Here is a 21,523-nt window from a genome sequence, read left to right on the forward strand (position 1 = left end):
TGTTCTTGCATCAACACTGTAATGTATATATTGCCTGGCAGAGAAAATGCGCATATGAGTTTGGGATGTTATGTACTTTCTATAACGTGTTATATTTCTACATTGACAGACCATGGGTGCGCAAAATGCGACTCGAAATGCAATTCGACATGCAGTGGTCCTGGACCATACAACTGTACATCGTGCAAGTATTACAGGGATGGCGACAAATGTGTGTCGGAATGTCCCACTGATAAATGGCCGGATCGTGTCACTGGGGAATGCATGCCGTGCCATAATGTTTGCCAAATCTACGAAGGAGATAGGATGTAAGATCTATATTTATACTTTTCTTTGATTGTTGTGGTTAGTCACGTTGAAATACGGCAGTTAAGCCAACTTGAATATTGTCTGTTTTTTGAAAAATGAAAAAACATAGTTCTACAAGAAATTGAAAAATCGTTGAAGGGATGGAACTATTTATCAGTTACTTTTTTGCTATTATTTTGCAGTTTACCTCAAATTTGGGTGTACATTTTTTAGTTTAAGTAAATGCGTCTTTTACGTCCTCTGTGGATCCAAATTTTATAGCATTATTCTAAAGTTTTAAGTGTTTTTGCAAAACCTTGGTCCGGGCTGTCAAGGTAGGGTAGCATGCTATCCCATACAGTGAACGTTTGGTCACTAAATACATTCGTGCAACAATACGAGAAGGTAGGGTTTAATTTATATTTAAAATCGTTAAAAGGCGGCAAGTGTATGTTTAAGGAGAACGCATCGATTTTTAGGCAAACCTATAAAACTGACGTTACGTGGGTAAGGAAAAGAAGCGAAAGTTATAAAACACGGTTGCCAACTTATTAAGCCGTTTATAAACTAATAAAAGTAAAAAATCCGTTTTTTGTCGTGTTTTTCAATGCCATCTGTTTTTTAGACCCTTAAGCTAAAACCGCTATAATTTTAACCCAATGAAGTCAACATTCGTTTATAATGCAAATTTCCAATCGTTTTTAATTGTATCGTCTACCCGAGGTTGTAAAAATCAACGTTCCTTGTTTGAACCACAACGAAAATTTGTCTAAATCTGCTTTATACAATAATACTTGGCAAAAACATGTTGAATCGAAATCGTAATATCACGGAAAGCCATCACGAAAAGCTATAGCATAACTTACCCAGGGAGATACAAGTTGGTGTCCAAACTTAAGGAGCCATTAATACTTTACCGGAGTATTAAGGGCTCCTTAAGATTTGAGATTACTTATGTAATTCTATTATCTTTGTTAGAATTTCTCCAATGTTTCAATGTATATTTACGGTACAAATGTACCCGCGTTTTCCTAATTTATTTTTCCAAGGGCTTCATAGACAAATCTTGGGTATTTTGAACGAAGTAATTTTAAGAATACTTTTTTATGACCATATCTAAACTTGGATATGTTATCCTCGCAAGGGGCTTGGTTGTAACCCAGCAGCGTATTTTGTTAAGATGTTCTGGTCCCAACAAGACACTAGGAGAGGGAGGTTGTCATCGATGTGAACATGTCGTGGCTTCAAGAACTTTGGATAAATTCGTCTGCATGCCTCCTGATGAAACTTGTCCCGATGCCCATTATCTACGATCCACTGTCACAGCAAAATACGTAAGAGACCTTTTAAGTTAATGTTTCAAGTTACTATGGTACTTACGTATATGTACGTGCAAAGGTGAAAATTTTGGTCATTTTTTAGATTATACCGTTAAATTTTTCTGCCCTTAAAAGCTTTTGGAAAAAACAAAATGTCAGCATAGTTTAATGCCTTATTGAAATAGAATCATAAACACATGATTAATAAACATTATCGTGGAGCACACATACAATAGTTGATTACATTTAAAGTTGAGACTAAGTCAACTTTAATTTATCACCAATTGTAACTGAACATACTGAGTGCAAGGTTATGTAAGGTTCCACTTGGCACCAGGACAAAAAGCCATGTGTGGAACTCAGACAGGCATAAATAAAAGAACAACTATAAAATTCAGCTGGAGACAAATTAAAAGTGAACAGTCTACACAGCATAACATATCCAAAACCAAATAATAAGTGACCCAAATAATAAGCTTTACTTTGTTCTATTTTTTTAGACTTGCATGCCATGTTATGAAGGTTGTAGAAACTGCACAGGTATAGCAAGAGAAGACTGTCTACATGCAATCGGGTAAGAGTGGACAAAAACAAAGCTATTTTTTTCTCAAGTTTGCGAATTGCTTTCGGTTTGCTAGCATTTCTTCATCCAACACAAAAACCAACTTCAATTAGAAAGCGGCTTTTTTACAACAGCAGCTGCGTTTGACCTTAAAGTACCCATATTGGTTTGCTAATTGCAGTTCATAATGCACCAACATCTTATCTGATATATCGTGTCCATATATAGCCCACTTGTGCCTAAACGAACCCTATACCGTTGTTGCTATTACACAAGCCTAAAACCAGGCTTTACATAACATAAACGGTTGACCTTAATCGTTGATCTTACATCACAGATCCACGTTCTTAATACCGATCCTTGTACCGATATTCGTCGTTCTAATGGTGGTGATCATCACTCTTTTCCTTTACAACCGAAGACGAAAACAGTTACTAAAGAAACGTCAACATTCAATGCGAGTGCTTGGAATCGACCCAGTAAGTTTTTGCCTCCAGATTTAGTGATTTGCATTTAGCAATGCAGGTGGACTGGTCGATTTCAGAATTTTGTTTAAATCATTCCATTTAAAGCGCTGAAAAGCAAAACTATTTCAACATGCATAACTTTGTTAAAAAAGTCGTTACTGTTTGAAATGCGCTTTTTTTTTACTTTGGTATTTTTTACATTTCGAATATTTCGTATCCTTTTTTCAAAAGCAATCTGCCGAGGAGCAATACGCAGATCCGCGCGTCAGACTAATGGAACCAATGACCCCGAGTGGTGTTGCACCTAATCAGGCACAACTTCGTATAGTAAAGGTAAATAAAAAAAACATAACCTCCATACTGACAATTTGTAACACGTTTATCATGATATTTTAGGAGGCGGAATTAAGAATTGGAAAAATCCTCGGTTCTGGAGCCTTTGGAACCGTACACAAAGGTAATTCATTATCTGATGTTTAATAAATGTTTTGTCACGTTATAGAATTACGTTAATCAATTTGTTGTTACAGGTTATTGGATTCCTGATCTTGCTCCACGCGAAAGGGTCAAAGTTCCAGTTGCTATCAAAGTGCTCAGAGAAGATTCATCACAAGTTGCAAGCAACGAAATACTCGACGTAAGTTGATTTTCAACAATAGCGCAGCAATTATGGCCAAGATGGCTTTCTAAGCAGTATTTTACAACAATTTTTATTTTTTACAAAAAATTGAGGAACATTATTTAATGCAAGACAATCGAAAGACACATTTTACATCAACCTGTTTCTCCCACACTTGTAAGCTCGAATTTTTGCGCTGTTTGTGTTTGCATTTTTTGATTGAATGCGTGCAATATAAAATATATGTACAATATCTCGCAACGAATTTAGTAACGTTCGCCATTTTCCGCTAAAGTCTCTGATGCACTTAAAAAATTTGCGCAAAATTTGGCACCTAAATGGTATTACTAAAGTCCTATACTTTACAACAGGAAGCATTTGTGATGGCATCATGTGAACACACGAACCTCGTCCGTTTGCTTGGAATCAGTCTCTCCCATCAGATCATGCTTATTACCCAACTAATGCCGCTTGGAAATCTGCTTGAGTACGTTAGAGATAATAAGGACAACATTGGATCTCAACATTTGCTCAATTGGAGTTTGCAGATAGCCAAGGTATGATGATCGGTGTTTCAAATTCCGTTTGTGTACTTATATGTGCAGTTGGTATTTTGTAACTTTAATATGTTTTAACAATCTAGCTTTATTTGATCTTAAACCTTAGTTCTATTATTTTCCTTCTGTTAGCGTTTAAAAACAGAAAAAAAAGCAACAGTTCTGTCATTACCAGTGCTAAAATATTTTCTTTATTTTAAAATTTTCTTTATGCCAACAAACGATGGCGTTGCATTCAAATAAAAAACATTTTGTTTTCATTACGCTGTACTGCGGTTTAAAAATTTAAACCCATTTTCACTTTCGAGGCTTTTCATAACGACATGATTTGACTTTTCATTTTTATTTATTTATTATTTTTTTTTTTTTGGGGGGGGGTTGTGCATTTGTACATGCTGGTTTAAAACACACTAACTATGGCGGCAAAAAATGTACTTTTAATCTTTAGGTATGCCCCTCCTTAACAATATTCAATGTTCGAATTTTCACGAAAAGTTTATGGCCACCTTCAGTTACAGTACAAAACAATTTTCTCTGCGAAACGAAATTTCAATACCACATGACACAGTACATCGATCGTTTAAAATCTATTTCAAATTAGCTCGTTTCTCCTCAACGACATTAGACACTGCAAATCTCTGCAAATACTATTAACGCGGAGAAAATTACCAGTTGCCTGAGTTTAAGCACTCAGAACTCTTGGAATTAACTTCCGTTTCTCATCTAACACGCTGCTGTTGTATATGCCCAACCTATTTCCAATTCTTAAAAGAACAAAAAACTAGTTCATGAACATGTTATTAGTAATGAATCGGAAAAGTTTTTGTATGTCAAGCTGTTTATCATGCCTGATATGTTCTACACACTGTACATATTTTGCCTGCAGAGCTAATACAGAAACTAAGTGGTTTCTAACCTTTTGAATATTTTGGCACACTAACGAAAAAGAATTTTGTTTATGGCATTCTTAGCAAGCGAAAACCTCACAAAACAACCCAATTAGTTTGATATGTGACAATATTATACTGTTATAAAACTAAGCGATTTTGGTAACTTTGAAGACCAAAATAGACTTCCAACGCATATTGCCACCAAGCCCTGGCCTAATATACTATAGTTACCTCGTTTAGAACAAAAAAATTGTCGCCACACTTGGAAATCCCTTATCATACGCTATAGTGTGCCACTCCATAGTGGTTGGGAAAACACTGCATTCCCATATGAATTTCTAACTTATCAAGCCAACCAAACAACTTAGCAATACACACACGTAGCCTTCCAGTCTGTTTTAAAACCACTCAATAATTTACCTCCAAATTTTAGTGATCATGACGTAACAAACCTGTCTTGTGACGTCACAGGGCATGCGGTATCTGTCCGAGGAAAAGCATCTCGTGCACCGCGACCTTGCTGCGAGAAACGTGCTCGTAAAATCACCCGACCATGTCCGAATCACTGACTTCGGTCTTGCCAAGCTGCTTGACGTCAATGAAGACGTATACAGGTATCTCGTCAAATTTACGATTTATTTGCTAATGTACCTAGAGTTTATGGTTTCCGGTACTGTTACGTTTCTATTTGTGGGTTGAAAGGGTTTACGGTCGTTCTGAAGCCATTTCGTAATTGTACAGGCCTTTTTATTGGTTTGTGAGGTTTTATGGTTCTATTTTGGCGCTTGATTGTATTTTTATTCCCATTATTGCTAAAAACATCAATGCCTATTTTGAATTGTTATTTGGCAAATATACACACCTGAGTAACAAATACAGGTCTCTTGCTAGGACACCCGCTAAACAAATCGTTAAATTGGAATACAGCTTAACCAATCATTTGTTTGTTCCATGGCAGGGCTTCCAGAAATAGGGTCGCGCGTAAAAAAAGTATTTATTTGACACAAACTGTGTAAATTGCAGTTTTTCTGTCATCACGCAAACGTCAAAACTAATTTAGAACACACACTTACAGAACAAATCCTAAAATAATAGCATGAAAATACGAGATAGAGTTTCAATTAAACTGACAGTATTCAGTTTTTCCAATACATATTGACGCGAAGTTTTGTTATTAGATTCAAGTTAAAAAAGAGTAATAATGAAAACGGCATAGAAATAATGAAGGGCAGCGTAATTCGTGGCCGAAGATGGTACAGTATTGCTGTTATTGGACAACTTGGCGAGGCCATACATAAAAAATCAAATCTTAACACATAGGAAATCTGACCTGTGAGACAAGCGGAACTATCGTGGCGTTATCAGCTCAATTCAAAAAATAAAATATCTCTTCATTTTCAGCTCCTAGCATCTAAAACGCACTCCAAATATTAAAATTATTATAAAAGTTGGACACCAGCCTCTGCAAGTGACGTTGCAGTCGAGTAGCTTGTCGTAGGAGCGTATAATTGCCCTTCATTGCGCTGGACCCCATGAAACGCGATTATTGGTGCCGAAACGTGCGGTGATGCGAAACTTCAAAAGGTGCCTGTTTGTTTGTACAGGGACCTAATCGCAAGCAAAACTGTCGTATACGCCATCAGACTTCCAAGTAATTGCTTTGTTTTTTAGTGTCTGATGCTACGGGTGGACTTTAAATTTGGGGAAGCATGTTGGCTTTGGCATATCCGGATTAGGGTTTGGGTTATACGTGCGTTAGATCTTAACAGAAGCGTTCTAAGGAATGTCTGAGATTAAATCGACGGTCTTTTGTGCGCACGACCTGTTTTTATGATATATGTTTATTGTTTTACCGATCTAAAGTGAAGTTGGCCTTTCACGACAACAAATTTTAAAGCCTTCTTTTCAAATATAGGAACGTCAACAATACCATTGCTGTTTTTAATGCATTCCTTCGTAGACACACAAGACTAGAATGTAGATTATTTAATATTCAGGACGCACAGAAAAATTCCTTCGCAAGCATTGCGTAAAGCAGCTATTGGTGTGAAAACTCACATCACAAACGCTTGCTAAATTCCGATAGAGCGTAAAGAGCACAGTTAAGATTCGAAACCCAATGTTAAAGTTAGTTTAGTTTCGACATAATTTTTATTGTAAAAACTCACTTAACCAAGTAGCCCTAACCGGCAACATTTTCACACAATTTTAGTTTAAATACTCCACATTGCTCTTTGCGCCACCTATAGGCAGTTAGCAAACTTGTGTGATTTGAGCTCTCACGATATCAGCTCCAATTCTTCAATGTACCTGGCTTCTTAATTGTGGCTTTATTAAGTTACGTCTTCGCCTAGTTATTTCAAAAATTTGCTTTGCAGAGCGGAAGGTGGTAAAATGCCGATCAAATGGCTCGCCCTTGAATCTATTCAACATCGCATATTTACGCAGAAAAGTGACGTTTGGAGTTTCGGTAAGTTGCTCGATATAAAAAATACAGCAATGTTAATTTTGCCAAAACAAATGTTATCTTTGGATCTTTTTTAAATGGAAGATTTTGTACGAACACATCTAGTTCGGTAGGATATCGTTACTTTTTAACTGGCAAAAGATTTAATTGTATAACTAAAAATGACTTGTGTTTGAAAAACTGATCAGCTTACAAATTAGATAAAAACTGTTGCATAGCCTTTGAGGCCTTAATCCCCAAATCTTACCGCCTATTAAATTACACCTATCGATCACATTTAATCACGTTAATTAGGCGCGACGTAACAAGATCATGATTGTGACGCAGGTGTGACGATGTGGGAACTGATGACGTTTGGCAAGAAACCATACGAGAACGTGCCAGCCACAGACGTTCATCTTTTGTTGGAGAAAGGTTTGTGGTTTGTGTGATTGATTAAAATTTTGGAATTTGCCTTTTTCACATCACTTCACGCAATCTTATCCATCTATAAATCACTGCATGCTACGTGTGCACCGATGCGGGTGAAAACAATGAAAGTCCGTTGTCTTGAGAGATCGGAATAGGTTTCCTATTTGATATCTATCTTTGTGGGGTTCAACTTCTACATATTTTTTGATTTATTTTGTTTGCAACATATTAAAAGTGAACATTAGTTTATTCCAGATTTAAAGCTTCAAAAATACAATCAAAACATAACTTCGAAACCTACAAAGCAATTTCGAACTTTTAAACTGGTTTTGATCTGTGGCAAATTATGTCGTTTCTATACGTGAGACTAATAAGGTGTAGCGGTTTAAGATAAACAAAAATCAGCGAATATTGATGGAAAAACACTGAAAATAAACTAAATACAATTTTGAATCCTAAAATGTGCTAATAGTGTTTTCTATAGACCGTAACTTCTCTGTGTTCTATGACGAAACAATGGAAAAGTAAACTAATATTTTTTCCCAAAAAAGGTCTGCTATTTGGGACACCTTAGTTTTCTGTGTATTGCCAGTTAGCGCACAATGCAACAAAACTAGGTCGACTCTTGGCATTTGAATCTAGATTTATCAAACTGGAATAAATCGCTGCGTTTTCGCGGTGACTTGCTCTCGTTTGAGAAACGAACGAAACGGGCACGACGTACTATGTTTACGCCACTCTTAACGGCACGCATCTATACTTGGAAATCTCTGTACACGCACAAGGTGCCCTCGCTTACCACGAAATGCGAAGCGACAACAATGGCAGAACCACTTTCGTTGGTTTGCTTTTTTGCATGAAAACCCCTTATTGACAAGTGGTCCTCTTATCGCTAACGTTTAATTGCATTGATATGGCAAAACAGGACGTGCCTTACATCATTTCTGCCTATATTGTTATCTCTAAATTATGTCACGGCACTGGCGAAGTCGTAAGTCGGGCAGGGTTCTGGCTTAGTTTTTTTAATATAAATTATCCAGCTAAGTAGCCAGTTGCTGGATTTAACCTAATGCCCAACAGTCCTAAAATGCCTTGTATGAGCAATTGTCTATTATGGTCCATTGTGTATGCCTTCCTTATTCTAGGCCTGTCAATCAAACTTTCGGGTCAAAACGGGCTTCTCCAAAACGATTCGGGCTTGAACTCTAAGCCCACTTATAACTCTGCTAAGAATATTAGGAGGAATATTAATGTTCGGTTATGTGACATGACAGTATTGTATTCGTGTGTATGCGAAGGAAATACTAGGCTTTTCTTCACTTATGGATTGTTAACAATATGGCCTTAATGCTTAGGTGAGCGCCTTCCACAGCCTCATGTTTGTACCATCGACATTTACATGATGCTTATTAAATGTTGGACGGTGGACGCCGAGGCCAGGCCCAACTTCCGCGAACTGACTGAAGAACTTTCCAAAATGGCGCGCGATCCACAGCGCTACCTAGTGGTCGCGGTAAGCAATTTACCATTTTTGTATGATTTTTATGTTTGTTTACAATTTTTACTTTAAAAAAAATATAAACAAAGTTTGTCAGAGCGTGCATATCTGACGTCATAAGCTTGTGTGGTTCTGACGTCATAATTATTGTTACGTCATGTTACAGAACGACGGCTCCAAGCGGGAACTGCCGAGTCCGAACACAACAGAATTCCTGCGGGCTCTTGCTCATGAGGAAGGGGACGATTTCCCGATTACTGATGCCGAGGAATATTTACACCCACAACACACAGGTAAACCCAACGCTTATCGGAAGCTTAAGTACAGTTTAAAGCGTCTGCCCTAATTACAGATTGCTGCTTGGTGATATATGGATACTTGTGAGGCGAGCTAGCACTAAATTGAAGATAGACTGCCAATTTGAATTTTGTAGTACAGTATTATTTTTAGCAGTGTCGGCTTAGAAGGAGCCCATCTTTATTTCGCCATAAAGTCAACATTTGAACTTTAACTGTTAGATTTTAAAGCGTACATTTATAACATATAGTCTAAAGTTTTTTGATGCATGGGAATTAAGTAAGATACCGTACTACTGTATAACCTCATATCGAATCGATTGAATAATGTTTTCTAAACCAAACAGGGAAAGGTGGATATTGTTTTCAAATATGAAAAACTATTTTTTTTACTCCACAGAAAATCAAAACAATGGATTCCATTTGATGCAACCACCGAGCATGGTACCATGGAAACGAGCTCCTACCTCTGCGTCATCACAGCAGGCTTTGTTAGAGCGAAGAACTGGTGGATTGGTGAGTAGCAAACAACACACTGAATCATGTCCTAAATTGGATATGAATTCGCTCAATTACTTTACTTTAAAAACTCAAAGCAAAAATTGTATTGTCGTTAAAACAGATAAAACTTTGCATCGACTAAAGTAGCCCTCTTTCAACATTTTGTACAAGAGTATGATTTTCACAAAAAACCGTTTTTATTATTTTGACGCATTCTCTTTCACAGCCTTCCACCGCTTATGACCGACGACTGGATTCGGTACAGACAACGATGACCAACCTTTCAAGTATCAGCGGGTCTTTACCGAACGGGACAAGCACACCGTTTGCATCAGTCACTAATCCTTTGACCGAATTTGACGAGGAAACTGAAGACATGATGCTAAATACACCGGTAAGTATCATAGCAGTGATTATAAAAGCTCCATTTTTATGCAAGGTCGTTAAAAGCTCAGTGTCTTTATTATACAATAGTCTAGGGCAGTGGTTCCCAACCTTTATCGACGAATTCATCTCTTGACATTTCAAAGCCTTTTCAATCCTCTCCAATAGACTACACAGTAGATGCTAAACCATACTAAGATCATTTAATTTGTCTCTTTTATCAACTTCACAGGTTATATTCCCAAATCTGAAGTGTATATTTACAAACCACATGTACAAATCAATTTAAAATTTCTCAATGGTTGGAAACCACTAGTCTAGAGGAAAACAATTGCTTTGTTTATAATAGGCTTTATGGGCTGTTACTTGCTGAAGTGATTTAAAAGCGTTTTTTTACAACAACAAAGCCAGTTTGAACCGTGAACCATCCCAAAAAATCATTCGAAAAGAACATAAACCCCAAAAATATATTTAGTGCAAAGAATTTTACTATAACCAAACCTTTAATATGTACTATAAATTTGATTTTATTCACACAGACGTTTCATCGTGGTGATGGTTCGGTTTTCAATCCAAGAACCATCAGTGAATCAAGTGACGTGTTTTCGAATGGTCCCATGGTTAAACGCGACCAATACCCACCAGGCATGGTAAGCTGATTGTCCAAGCTGATTGCTAATTTGAAGCTAAACAACTGCAACAAATCTTTACAACGAGGGCCAGTTTGTTAAATAGCAGACTTGTTTAAAGAGGCAGCCAATTTTAACAAATGTAATACTAGTTAGCATAACGACAAGAATTCTACTTGCTTCCTTTTTCAATAAGAATCTGACAATGCTTTTATAGAGAACTATATTTGTCTTGATTGACTTTTGAAGTGGGTTTGGTGCATCACTAGTATATTAGAGGTGGAAATCATTACGAGAATTGCTTTAAGATGGGAAATGGGTGCCAGAATCAATACTCGAATTTTATTTTTATTTGACTAATAAATATTTGTATATTCACAGGTGGAGTGTGTTTTACCCGACCAACATCGACCAGTCCGCCCTAGAGAAGACAGCACCAACCTTCGATACAGCGCAGAACCCGTTGCTCTCCACAGAGTCCAAACCAAACCAAACGGTAAGCCCCAGTTTTACGTCATCGCGCAAAATCACCTTTCGCGTGTGCTGTGTGACGTCACAATGCACAAATGCAGTTTTGTCATAATTTCACTGCTTAAAACAAGGCGCGACTTCGATACCGGCTGCTTCTCGCAAACCCAAGGTAACCTTCCAGTCGGACGAGGACGGCTACCTTTCGCCGACCGACGAGGCCAATCAGAAGCCAGGTTTGTGTCACGTGACTTGCCGTGGTCGCTTGTCGTGCATCACAACAACGGTTGGAGTCGATTTGCGTCATGAAATCAGATGGCGACGTACGGTTGCTTTTCACCCGTTGCGTTCGTGCCTCTGCGAGCAATTACATAAAACCGACTGCAGAGCAATCACGTTTCAAATTTGCATGCCGATTCGCCTGATTTCGACAACGATCGATTTTGCCACCATCTGTGAAATACTTAGTTTGTGCAGTACTAACCAAATTTGGAGATTCAATGTTTGTGAATTTTTTGTGCCTAACCCTGTTTCCTTTTGTGTTCTTGTCCGGTGCATGATCTTAGCTTGGTTACGGTTAGTTATTCATGTAGGATTTGTTGTTTTAAGTTTTTCATTTAAAAATCGACAATTTACTGGATGTGTAGGATAACCAGTCGCTGTGAAACCAACAGAAAAATTGTCGGAATATGGTTAACAGCAGTGGTGGGATTCAGCCGGTTCGCACCGGTTCTATAGAACCGTGTCACGAAATTTTATGAGATCAGCGAACCGGTTAGCATTATTGGTTACTGTCAATGGACTTTTTGACTTGGAGAACCAATTGACAAAAAAATGAATAGCACCACTGGTTAACGGTAGAGTAAAATGATATGTCTTGAAACCAATCATCTGAACTTAGCATTATAAGACGAAAACACGTTTTATTTCCTCATTTTACAATCGTTTCACAACCATGCCCCCCAGCCGAACTTCGAATTATCATCTGTAATTTGAACATAATTTTACTAACAACATTTATTTTGCAATGGCAACCAGTGGCCACAAAATACACTAGCAAAGGGAGTGTAGTTGAAATTGTAATACATTAATTCGTACAGCAAAGGCTTACAAAATACGTCGAACTCATACAAAGAAAGTACAACATTGTAAGGTCGGGCAATTAGGTAAACTGTTTCATGCAACCATACGTGATTCCGTGAAAATAGCGTTTTTTTAGTTTCCATTATTGGAAAGCTATAGTAACCAATTCTGTTTTGTAAAACCATGTAACTTGTTTATTACTGCCTAACACAACATGGGTTTTGTCAGACCTAAATTTGTACCATAGCGTACCATAACACTCCCAATGTAATCTTATTCTGATCCGACCTTTAAGGCTTTTTGGATTTCAACACAACGTAACGATTTAAAACACAACTGAAAAAGTAAATAAATTAAGCATATTACAATAAACACTGCGTTTCGTTAAGTCACTCAATTCCTGCGCCTATTGGGAGAAAGACAAATTTGTGGCTAAGACTTAGATCTTAAGTGACTTAACGTGGCAATAATTCACAAACTAACAAGTGACTTAAAGTAGACTTTCGAGGTTATCCGTTTTCTAATTATACCGCTTAAAATAGAAACCGAAATTTAGCATGCTTTTCATGGCCGTGAACTTTCGTGATTTGTCACGTGACGTAAACGTGATAATAGCCTAACACTTCCACAACCAGAGTACTGAATTTGCCAGTTTTGCTTTAATGGTGTCTGAATCTGGTCTCACATATTGGCTCTCGTTTCAAAACTTTTGCTTTTTCTTCAGAGTATTTTGATACCAGTGAATTCCCTCCTTCTCCGATGTCCCTTCACCCTCCGACCTTTGACCTCCCGACCTCCAATGCATCTTCGTTAGCGAATCCCGAGTATGAAGCGGCCTTCCCTACCGCAGGTAAGGTAGAAAAACGGTTCGCAAACTTTTTTTGACGCGACCCAAATATTTTTGAAATATAATTCTGTGATTTTTTGTGACCAATCGGTCATTTGACCCAACATTCCGATTGGGCCCAACTTTCCAAGTTTGTCGTGCAAAGTTGCACTTATAATACGTCTTACACATCATATCATATTTTACCTTTTATTGCAAGAGTTAACGCAATCTATTGCATCCGTAGCAGATACAAGCCGAACACCGAAGAAAAGCCTTGTGGACGACGAAGGCTACGAAATCCCACTCACTGCCAACTCTGACGTCGAGTACGAGAACACGACTATGCCACTGACCAATCACGACGGTCTCCTCACGTTACGTCACCTGTCGCAGAGCGGAGACAGCTCCTCATCCGAAAAACGAGATTCCGGGATGCAATCCGACGACGACGATGCCAAGAAGTCCTCCTCCGCGGTCGCCAACCCAAACTACGACTTCATCGGTGACGTCAGAACCGGTGACGTAACTCCCCCTGATGACGTGGCATCCGATGCGCCGCCGGAGTACGTCAACACGCCGGGGGAACAGTTTAAGGACGACGACATTTTTACGTTGCTCAATGAAAAAAAAGATAAACTCGGCCCAATGGGAGGCACAGACGCAGTGATGCGGACTTATTCGGAACCAGACAGTGGCGTTGGCATCGAAGTTGCCGTCGATAATTTGCTATATCATAAGCTTGGAACGACGGCGTGGGTCCCAAGTGATTAGTGCCCGTCAAATACAAGCAAAACATTACGAGGTGTTTGCAGCTGATGTGCTGCCATAGGATTCTAGCCACGAGTTCCATTGAAATATCTGGGATATGGAAAAGTCTATTGTGGATTAACAAATCTGTTATAACTTCTATTTGCAGTCTCCTTGCCCAACTTGTCTTTAAATTGTCTATAAATGTAGAAAAAATACTTCTATTGTAACATACAACGTGAAATTGTCACAAAACCTTGCCCTGAATATCAATTTTTTCTCAATGTAAGGAGATATGTTAACCATCTATCACCGGTTCAAATGCTCGAGCCTTATTTGGTTTAGATTTTAGACTGTCCAAGGTAACTTTGAGCACCACCGATATTTCAGTGTTTCAGCTTTTTCGCAATATCAGTGTTTCCAACAATTTTTTTCTACTTTTCGTGGGCTTCGGATTTTTTTTCTGTTGCACTCGTGCTTTTTTCCTTTGTTGTGCAATTGGTGTCTTGCTGGGTGCTCCGTTTGGTATCAAGTGTTAATTTCGTACAGACGTGCAAATATTTGCATTTAAGTCAAACAATAAGCAGATAACGTTGCAACTTTTAAAGCGTTGAAGAAATTTTAAGGAAACACTGCTTTTACCAAACAGAACATATTTCATCGTTGCATTTTTATGGACCTATCGGTTTTCTATTAGACCTTTTGTAATGGATGTAGCTATTTATAACCACTGCACTATCAATTTTAAGTTTTGAGACTTGATACTCAACCCAGAGAGTTACCGTTTGACAATCCAACCCACGTGCGCATATCTTCTTCGTTTCGTTGCAATCTTTGGGTGCTGATTTTAGGCTTACTTGTTGGCAATTCAAGAGTGTCTGATTCACTTGTTCCATAACTAGATAATGCTGTATTGACAAATGCAGTTTTTATTCCTTCCAAAAATTGTCCACCATTTCTCACAACCTTTAAACACATTTTCGCAAAATACGCAATGCCACATAAACTTGGACAACAGCCATGCAACTATACCTTAAGAGAAAATTATCTATAAATACGATTTTAAGTTTTTCCACGCATTTTAAAGACATTTTTAATTTGCAGCAACAAACTGCAACAAAACAAAACTCGTTTGCAAAACGGAGTTTGTCGATTTATTGTTTTACTCATTCATGTTTCCAAACCAATGTTCTAAGCAATGAAATTTGACACCAAGTGCGTGAGAAGATATTGCATGTTTTGTTCTCTATTTTTTTCGTTTTTATCCTGTCGCTTTCCACCCTTGACCGCATTGAGATTATCGTGCTGAGGGACTTTCCCTTCTAAGTGCAAGTTTGTTTGTTGTTTTTGCCTAATGTCCTTGGGCCAGAATCTTTTTTCTATACCAAGGCCTATTGAACCAGCTCTAAATAGAAAAGCAATGTATTTTACAGCCCCGTTTTGGAATGTTGAATAGAATCATTCAGTATGTAAACTAAAAGAAAAAAATGATTTTATATACCAACCATTTTTTCCTCTCAAACACGGATTTTTTTTAAATTTCGACCGTGTTTTGTGATTTATTTTGCGTATAGCCTAAATTGCCGCGGTGTCTTGCCTTTGTAGGTGATGTCCGTTTTAGTACATTGACTAAGGGTTACTTATTAAAATCAAATTTTCCGTTGTCAATTTTAGGTTTCTTGTTGAACGTCAATTAAACATTTCCTGCGCCCTTTTTTTCCAGAACTCCATTTTTCCAGAACTCCAAATCACGACCTGCGGCAAAAAAACAAGCGTACTACAAGAAAACCTATCCTGAATATTTCATTTTCTAGTCCATACTTGACTCTTAATTTTTTTAGTTGCAAAGTTCAAACCAAAATCGTGTGCCGAAAACTATTTCCTCGCATAAACCAATTATTTTCCAAGTTCCCAAATTTTGTGCTGCGCGCCTTGTCTCATTCGTGCTTTCATTGTAGTTTATTTCTTTCTATGTTTAGGTGTATATATTCCTCTCAAGTCTGTATATATATATCGTCCACAATTTTCTATCGGGCGTTTAATGCGTTGTTTTTGCATTTGTGTCTCTATCGTTGTTATATACATATATCTTGACCTGTTTTTGTTTTCATAGTTTCGTTGTCGTTTTGACTTCTTTTGTCGGGGTCAAGTTAAATAAAGAGTAACTAACTCCTTTCTTGTTGGCAAACTTTGCTTACATACAACCAGTGGTAGGATTCAGCCGGTTCGCACCGGTTCTATAGAGCCGTCTCACGAAATTTTATGAGACCAGCGAACCAGTAATGCTAACCGGTTACTGCCAATCGACTTTTCGTAACAGATCTGGCTGAAAAATATGACTTTTGCGATAGAACCGGCTGACAAAAAACTTGGATCTCACCACTTCATACAACATAATGTTACATTGACGTTGGAGGTTGTTATGGGTGGGTCAGTAAGTGACAACATCATTTATGTTATTTTTGTCCTACTTGAGATTAATTGTAAACTACCTATTCAAGCAAAAGCTGGTAAATCAAATTTAAAATATTTTCAAACCCTACAAATCAAAAATGGGGCTGGCAGGCATTTGAACGGATGACTGTGTTGACAGAATGCACAGTACAGGCAGCAGAGGTGTACAGAGTCAAATTTTTTAGACTCCCACTAAACTCCGGGTCCGAAAAAAATCGACTCCGGCTCCTGATAAATAGTGCAAAATCAGACTCTGACTTTCGATAATAAACTGGTGTAACAAACAATTGTCGTTGTAACAAACAACGAAGCAAAAAGAACGACGCATCCTGCTCCGGCAGATCTGAAAAAACGTAAACCGGCTCCGGACACTCCCGTACTTCGGCTCGTGTACATCTCTGACAGACAGTGACATTCTGTCCACTGGCAAAATTTAACAAAATAGTAAAATACATCACGAGAATTTAATTAATTGTCAATTTATAAAATTAAATGGCAACTTTTATCAGGCCGATCCAAAAATACGTGGTCAAACTGAACATGTACTATTCGACTTTTAACAACGAACTTTCTAAGTGTTTTTTGCTTTTGATCACGGTCAGTTGATTTCTATAGATTCGTTTTTAGGTTCAAGTTAAAAGTGACATTTATGATATTTTTCACATATTTGATGATTAAAAGCAATATTTGCTTTCTGTGTCTGCGGGGTTTAGCTCTTGTACTACCGGTATCTTCTTTTGAGTTTGTTTGCTTTTTTGATGATAAATTGTAAAACGATTGTTTGTTGTCCATAGAACCTTGCAGCGAAAACTAAAGAAACTTATGTAATCACTAATCAGTTAATTAGTGATTACCAAGTTTGGCTTTATAGAAAGTTGGAATATGTTAGCAGTAGTAAACATATTTGAGTTTTAACAAGGCATAGGTTGTTACAAAGGTACTTGAAAGAAAGTCTGTTTTAGAAGAAAGTGTTTTTCTTATCATTTGGTGTATCCTGACTTATACATTTTCATAAAAGGAAGTCTGTTGGCTTTCATATTCTATTTTTATTCTTGTGATTCTCTTGTTTCAAAATGATGACACATGTTGTGTAAACTCTTTACAGATGATTTTCACATGAACAATTTAACCCAAGAAAGCTAAACATTTTGTAATTATTTTCCAACAAGAATATCAACAAAAAATGTGTCAGATTTGTTTTGAATAGATGATTCACAGTGATCATTTATGGCTTACAACATGAGAGCAAATGACTGGCAATTTCTATTTCATCTTTGAAACTAAATTTCAAATTAGAATGCTTAGGAATCAAACATAAGGAAATGATTAAAATCACAAAGTTGACATGTCCAACACAATGGCCTTTGTCAAAACAGAGGTAAGGTATTTGCTTTTTAAATACAGCAATGGTTTCTAGCATAAATTGTTATTTGAGAAAGATATTCTACCTTTTTTGCATATTTGAATGTCTTAAACTTGATCAGTTATTCTTACACCTCCAGTCATTAGGTGGTATTATTTTTTCCCCTTTTGTGCAATATTGTTTGTTTCCTGGGCTTCTGCCTCATTTTAGAGGTGATTGTGCATCAAACTGTGAAAATGCAGGTAGGTGAGTGAGTCATTTTTCTTGGTAAAAGAAGATGTGACAACACATTTGTACTTAACAATCACCAAGCTGTAAGTAGCTGGGCTTTGTTGAAATGGTATGGACTGCAAAAAAGTTAGATAGCATAATTGCTGGATCATAAATGCAGTGCCTCTATACCTTTTTTCTGAAGCTGTGTGTAGCAGGAGCTCATGAGTAAGTTGCCTTTGTAGTATTCAATATTTTTGTGTTAAAGGCTTGTAGTTGTGTGTAAATATTATTTTTTTTAATTTCTCCCAATATTATATGGCCATGAATTTGGTAAAATACATACAAAAAATTCTATGACATTTAACATTTTTCGTGTCAATCAGCAGATTACCAAGAAAATCTTTCTGGTACTTAAACCTCCCAATGCAGATTTGTGTTTCATTTGTCCGTTTCCTTCATGGCTTTGCTAGGTAGTGGCCCTTGTTTCGATTTTTATTTGGCTAAGGCAACAGACCCAATTCAGTATAATCACTCTCAGTTCATGGAATCACATGTTTGTTGATTTTTCTGTCGGTTTCAAGCGACTTGGTGTTTACACGAAGGCTTTTTTGATTTATCCGGCTTGTTTATTGGACGTGTTTTTAAATGAGTCTTTCAGTTTGTTGTTATTTCCTGCTGTCATTAAGGTTTGATTTATATGTCATTGCTACGTTCTTTAAAGTTGATAATATTCTGATCGCATTTAGTTGTAATGACTGAACTGCTCGGTAAATATTGCGGGTTTACGCACATGTATGGGTTATGAGCACAAAGGGGCGGCAAAGTGTCCTAATTAAAAATCCCCCTTAGAGGGGATTCCAGAAAAAAAAAAATCTTTGTGATTGTTTGTTTCTTTTTTATCCTCGGTTGGCAAGCGTGGGAACGCTTAAATGCGAAATGCTCGTAATGGGTCCTTTGTTGAGCTGCCTTCTTCATCACAATTTTTTTATATGTTAACGACTTGGTGACCTGGTTAAAGCTATGCTGCGTAAGTTCCTCCTTCGAGGTAATGTATGTTGACGTAAGTTGTAGTCTGGTTATGCAAATCGATCCGAGAAATTTAACCAAAGTTTGCTAAATCAATTGAAAATCTGGAAACTACTTTGCACTGCAGGAGACAACACCAAGCCACACTCAATTTGCAAAAAGCTTGTTAGTTAAAAAGAAAACAACGAAATGATTGGTTATATTTATGTGTCAGTCTTCAAAGATCATGGCGTAACGGTTAGTAAAAAAAAGTTTTTTTTTGTGTGTTTTTTATATGGGTAATTATATGATTGTGCACTAACCACGATGATAAATGGTTTTTGCACGGTATCACCCGTGGATATATTTGGCAAAAGCTTTGGGTACATGTGATACAGACATTGTCATGTGTAACAACAGTAAGACAGAAAAGAGATAGTCACCAATTGCGTAAATACTATGATTAACAGTTAAAGTAAGTTGTTCGGATTGTACACAGAAAGCGTGTGTTTGTATAAAAGATCAAAATAGCTGGAAGATTCCAAATTCCCAGGACGATAACAATCTCAGCCTGATGGGTTGTTACGACCGGAAAATCTAAACAAAGATAGTTAGAGAATTGGTTACTGGTTAACCTACCAACCTTATCGACAGTTCTCTTACGATCAAATTTTAAAAAAAAAACGTATATAGGCCTACACCTACCTATTGGCACAGGATGAAAGTTAATAAACGACACACGATTAGCTGAATTAAACAAATATTACTGGAGATGGGGTCCTAACTATCTTAAGCCTACTAGATTTGAGGACATTTTTCTACTAACCACTATTCTGAAACACATTCGTCGGCACCCGGTCCCCAGCATCCGTTCAAACAGTTCGGAGTGCATCCAACGTCAGTGCCTATGGTAAAGTGTTTGTTTTAAAAGTTTGTTTCCTAGTTCTAACTTTTTGCACATGAAAACTTGCTGCTGCAAATCTATTACCTCCTGTTAAGAGTACTTTGCCAAGACATTTGGTGTGACTTTATTTCATAAGTTTATAGCAAAAGACAGCAACGTGCTGCATGTTAATCTTATAGCCTACGACGAATAACAAAATGGCCGACTGGTTAGCGCAACCGCGATGTGTTCACAACGTTATGGGTTTTATAATTCTATCTCGGTATAGCTTGTGTTTCCTTAAGCGACATTGCCCCGACCAAGTGAAACCCGATATGTTCAACTAAATTGAAGTCATCAAATTTTGAATTTACTTTCTGACTTTTAACTTTCATCTGACAATTCCAGATAAATAATTACAACGCGTAAGAAGGCGTTAATTCCCGATATGTTAACCCTCTTGAAGTATACTTTCTCATAACTATCTGTTTATTCTTGGCAAGACTTCTGTCAAGTGGTGAAAACAAGTTTGTTAGGATTAGGTCATTTTCTCCAACGTTCTTAGTTCTGTTGATATAAAGCTAAGTGGAAAAGAAATGCAATTAGGCTACCAGGTTAATTTCTATGCGATGGAGAAATTCGCAGTATAGCTTAACGTCGGTGTACAATTCGTGGGAGTTTTAAATGTTAGCCGACGAAAATGAAAATTATGCAAATTTTGCTAAAATATAAATGAGGTTAAAACGGAGTACAGAAGTTTTTTCACAAAATTAGTGAAGCTTTTTCAAACCAAGCAACTTTTAACCTAATTTACCATCCACCTTGCGTTTTATCTGCAAACGCAACCAAAAAAATGCATCTTTTAAAATTTAAATCAAACAAATTTGACAAAAACAACTTATTAAAAAACTTGCAGTTATGACGATTTTTCCGAAGCAAAATTCCGTTTGTAAAACTTCTGTGTTCTTCGGGATCCTTCAGTAGAGTTTCCCAGTTAACCAAGCGAGCATAACACAAGTTGCGAAGGTAACCGATGTAAACATTTCCATGTTGAATTGTTTTCAACGACTTGAATCCCAATGATTTGATCTAAAAAAAGTAATGCGACCGACGTTACATTGCTGTTTGTTATGGCGTTTTGTTTGAATTGTTTATTGCCACATTAGAAAATATTTACCGATTTGCTTTCCATTCTTGCATTAGCGTGCAAACAACGGCAAAGTTTAAACTTTTCCACATTTAAAATTAATATCTAATCGTCTACTCTAGCGGCTAGTCTAAATAGGGTCAGTAACTTGTCAAAGTTTCACAAAGCTCTAATGTATCAACGTAACAAAGGCATTTAGACCAGTGGTTCTCAACCGCCGGTCCGCGTCAACTTTCCTGCCGGTCCGCCAAATATTTTACAATTTTATGTCTTAATTGCAAAATGACAGGTGTTGGAGGCATAGAAATCGTGTGGAAGTCAAGGCTCTACTTCGCCTTGCAGAAACTTCAATAGACCCGCGTCTAATACGTATGATATCAAACAGACAGCAGCAACTTCTCATTAAATTGAATTTTTCATACTTTTTTGAATTGTATATTTTT

The 21,523-nt window shown here is 37.3% G+C and overlaps 1 protein-coding gene across 3 annotated transcripts in view; it reads left to right on the forward strand.

The window, feature by feature from the left end:
• LOC145204279 (epidermal growth factor receptor-like) overlaps positions 1-16,188 on the forward strand; it is a 48,313-nt gene extending 32,125 nt beyond the window's left edge. The window contains exons 14-33 of one of the 3 annotated variants that reach the window (XM_080076760.1): positions 110-308; positions 1,469-1,622; positions 2,108-2,181; positions 2,507-2,648; positions 2,868-2,969; positions 3,033-3,093; positions 3,167-3,273; positions 3,627-3,812; positions 5,174-5,316; positions 7,081-7,172; positions 7,497-7,583; positions 8,936-9,093; positions 9,245-9,371; positions 9,775-9,890; positions 10,102-10,269; positions 10,799-10,909; positions 11,270-11,384; positions 11,491-11,592; positions 13,164-13,289; positions 13,513-16,188. In XM_080076760.1, coding sequence (XP_079932886.1) covers positions 110-308; positions 1,469-1,622; positions 2,108-2,181; positions 2,507-2,648; positions 2,868-2,969; positions 3,033-3,093; positions 3,167-3,273; positions 3,627-3,812; positions 5,174-5,316; positions 7,081-7,172; positions 7,497-7,583; positions 8,936-9,093; positions 9,245-9,371; positions 9,775-9,890; positions 10,102-10,269; positions 10,799-10,909; positions 11,270-11,384; positions 11,491-11,592; positions 13,164-13,289; positions 13,513-14,039 — 2,897 coding nt within the window. In that variant the 3' untranslated portion in view covers positions 14,040-16,188. The remainder of the gene's footprint in view (positions 1-109; positions 309-1,468; positions 1,623-2,107; positions 2,182-2,506; positions 2,649-2,867; positions 2,970-3,032; positions 3,094-3,166; positions 3,274-3,626; positions 3,813-5,173; positions 5,317-7,080; positions 7,173-7,496; positions 7,584-8,935; positions 9,094-9,244; positions 9,372-9,774; positions 9,891-10,101; positions 10,270-10,798; positions 10,910-11,269; positions 11,385-11,490; positions 11,593-13,163; positions 13,290-13,512) is intronic. The other 2 variants (XM_080076761.1, XM_080076762.1) reach the window with 2 other exon arrangements.
• Positions 16,189-21,523: the final 5,335 nt, after the last annotated feature.

The sequence above is a fragment of the Phallusia mammillata genome, chromosome 8 (assembly GCF_965637545.1).
Source record: "Phallusia mammillata chromosome 8, kaPhaMamm4.hap1.1, whole genome shotgun sequence".
In the NCBI taxonomy this organism is placed as follows: domain Eukaryota; kingdom Metazoa; phylum Chordata; class Ascidiacea; order Phlebobranchia; family Ascidiidae; genus Phallusia; species Phallusia mammillata.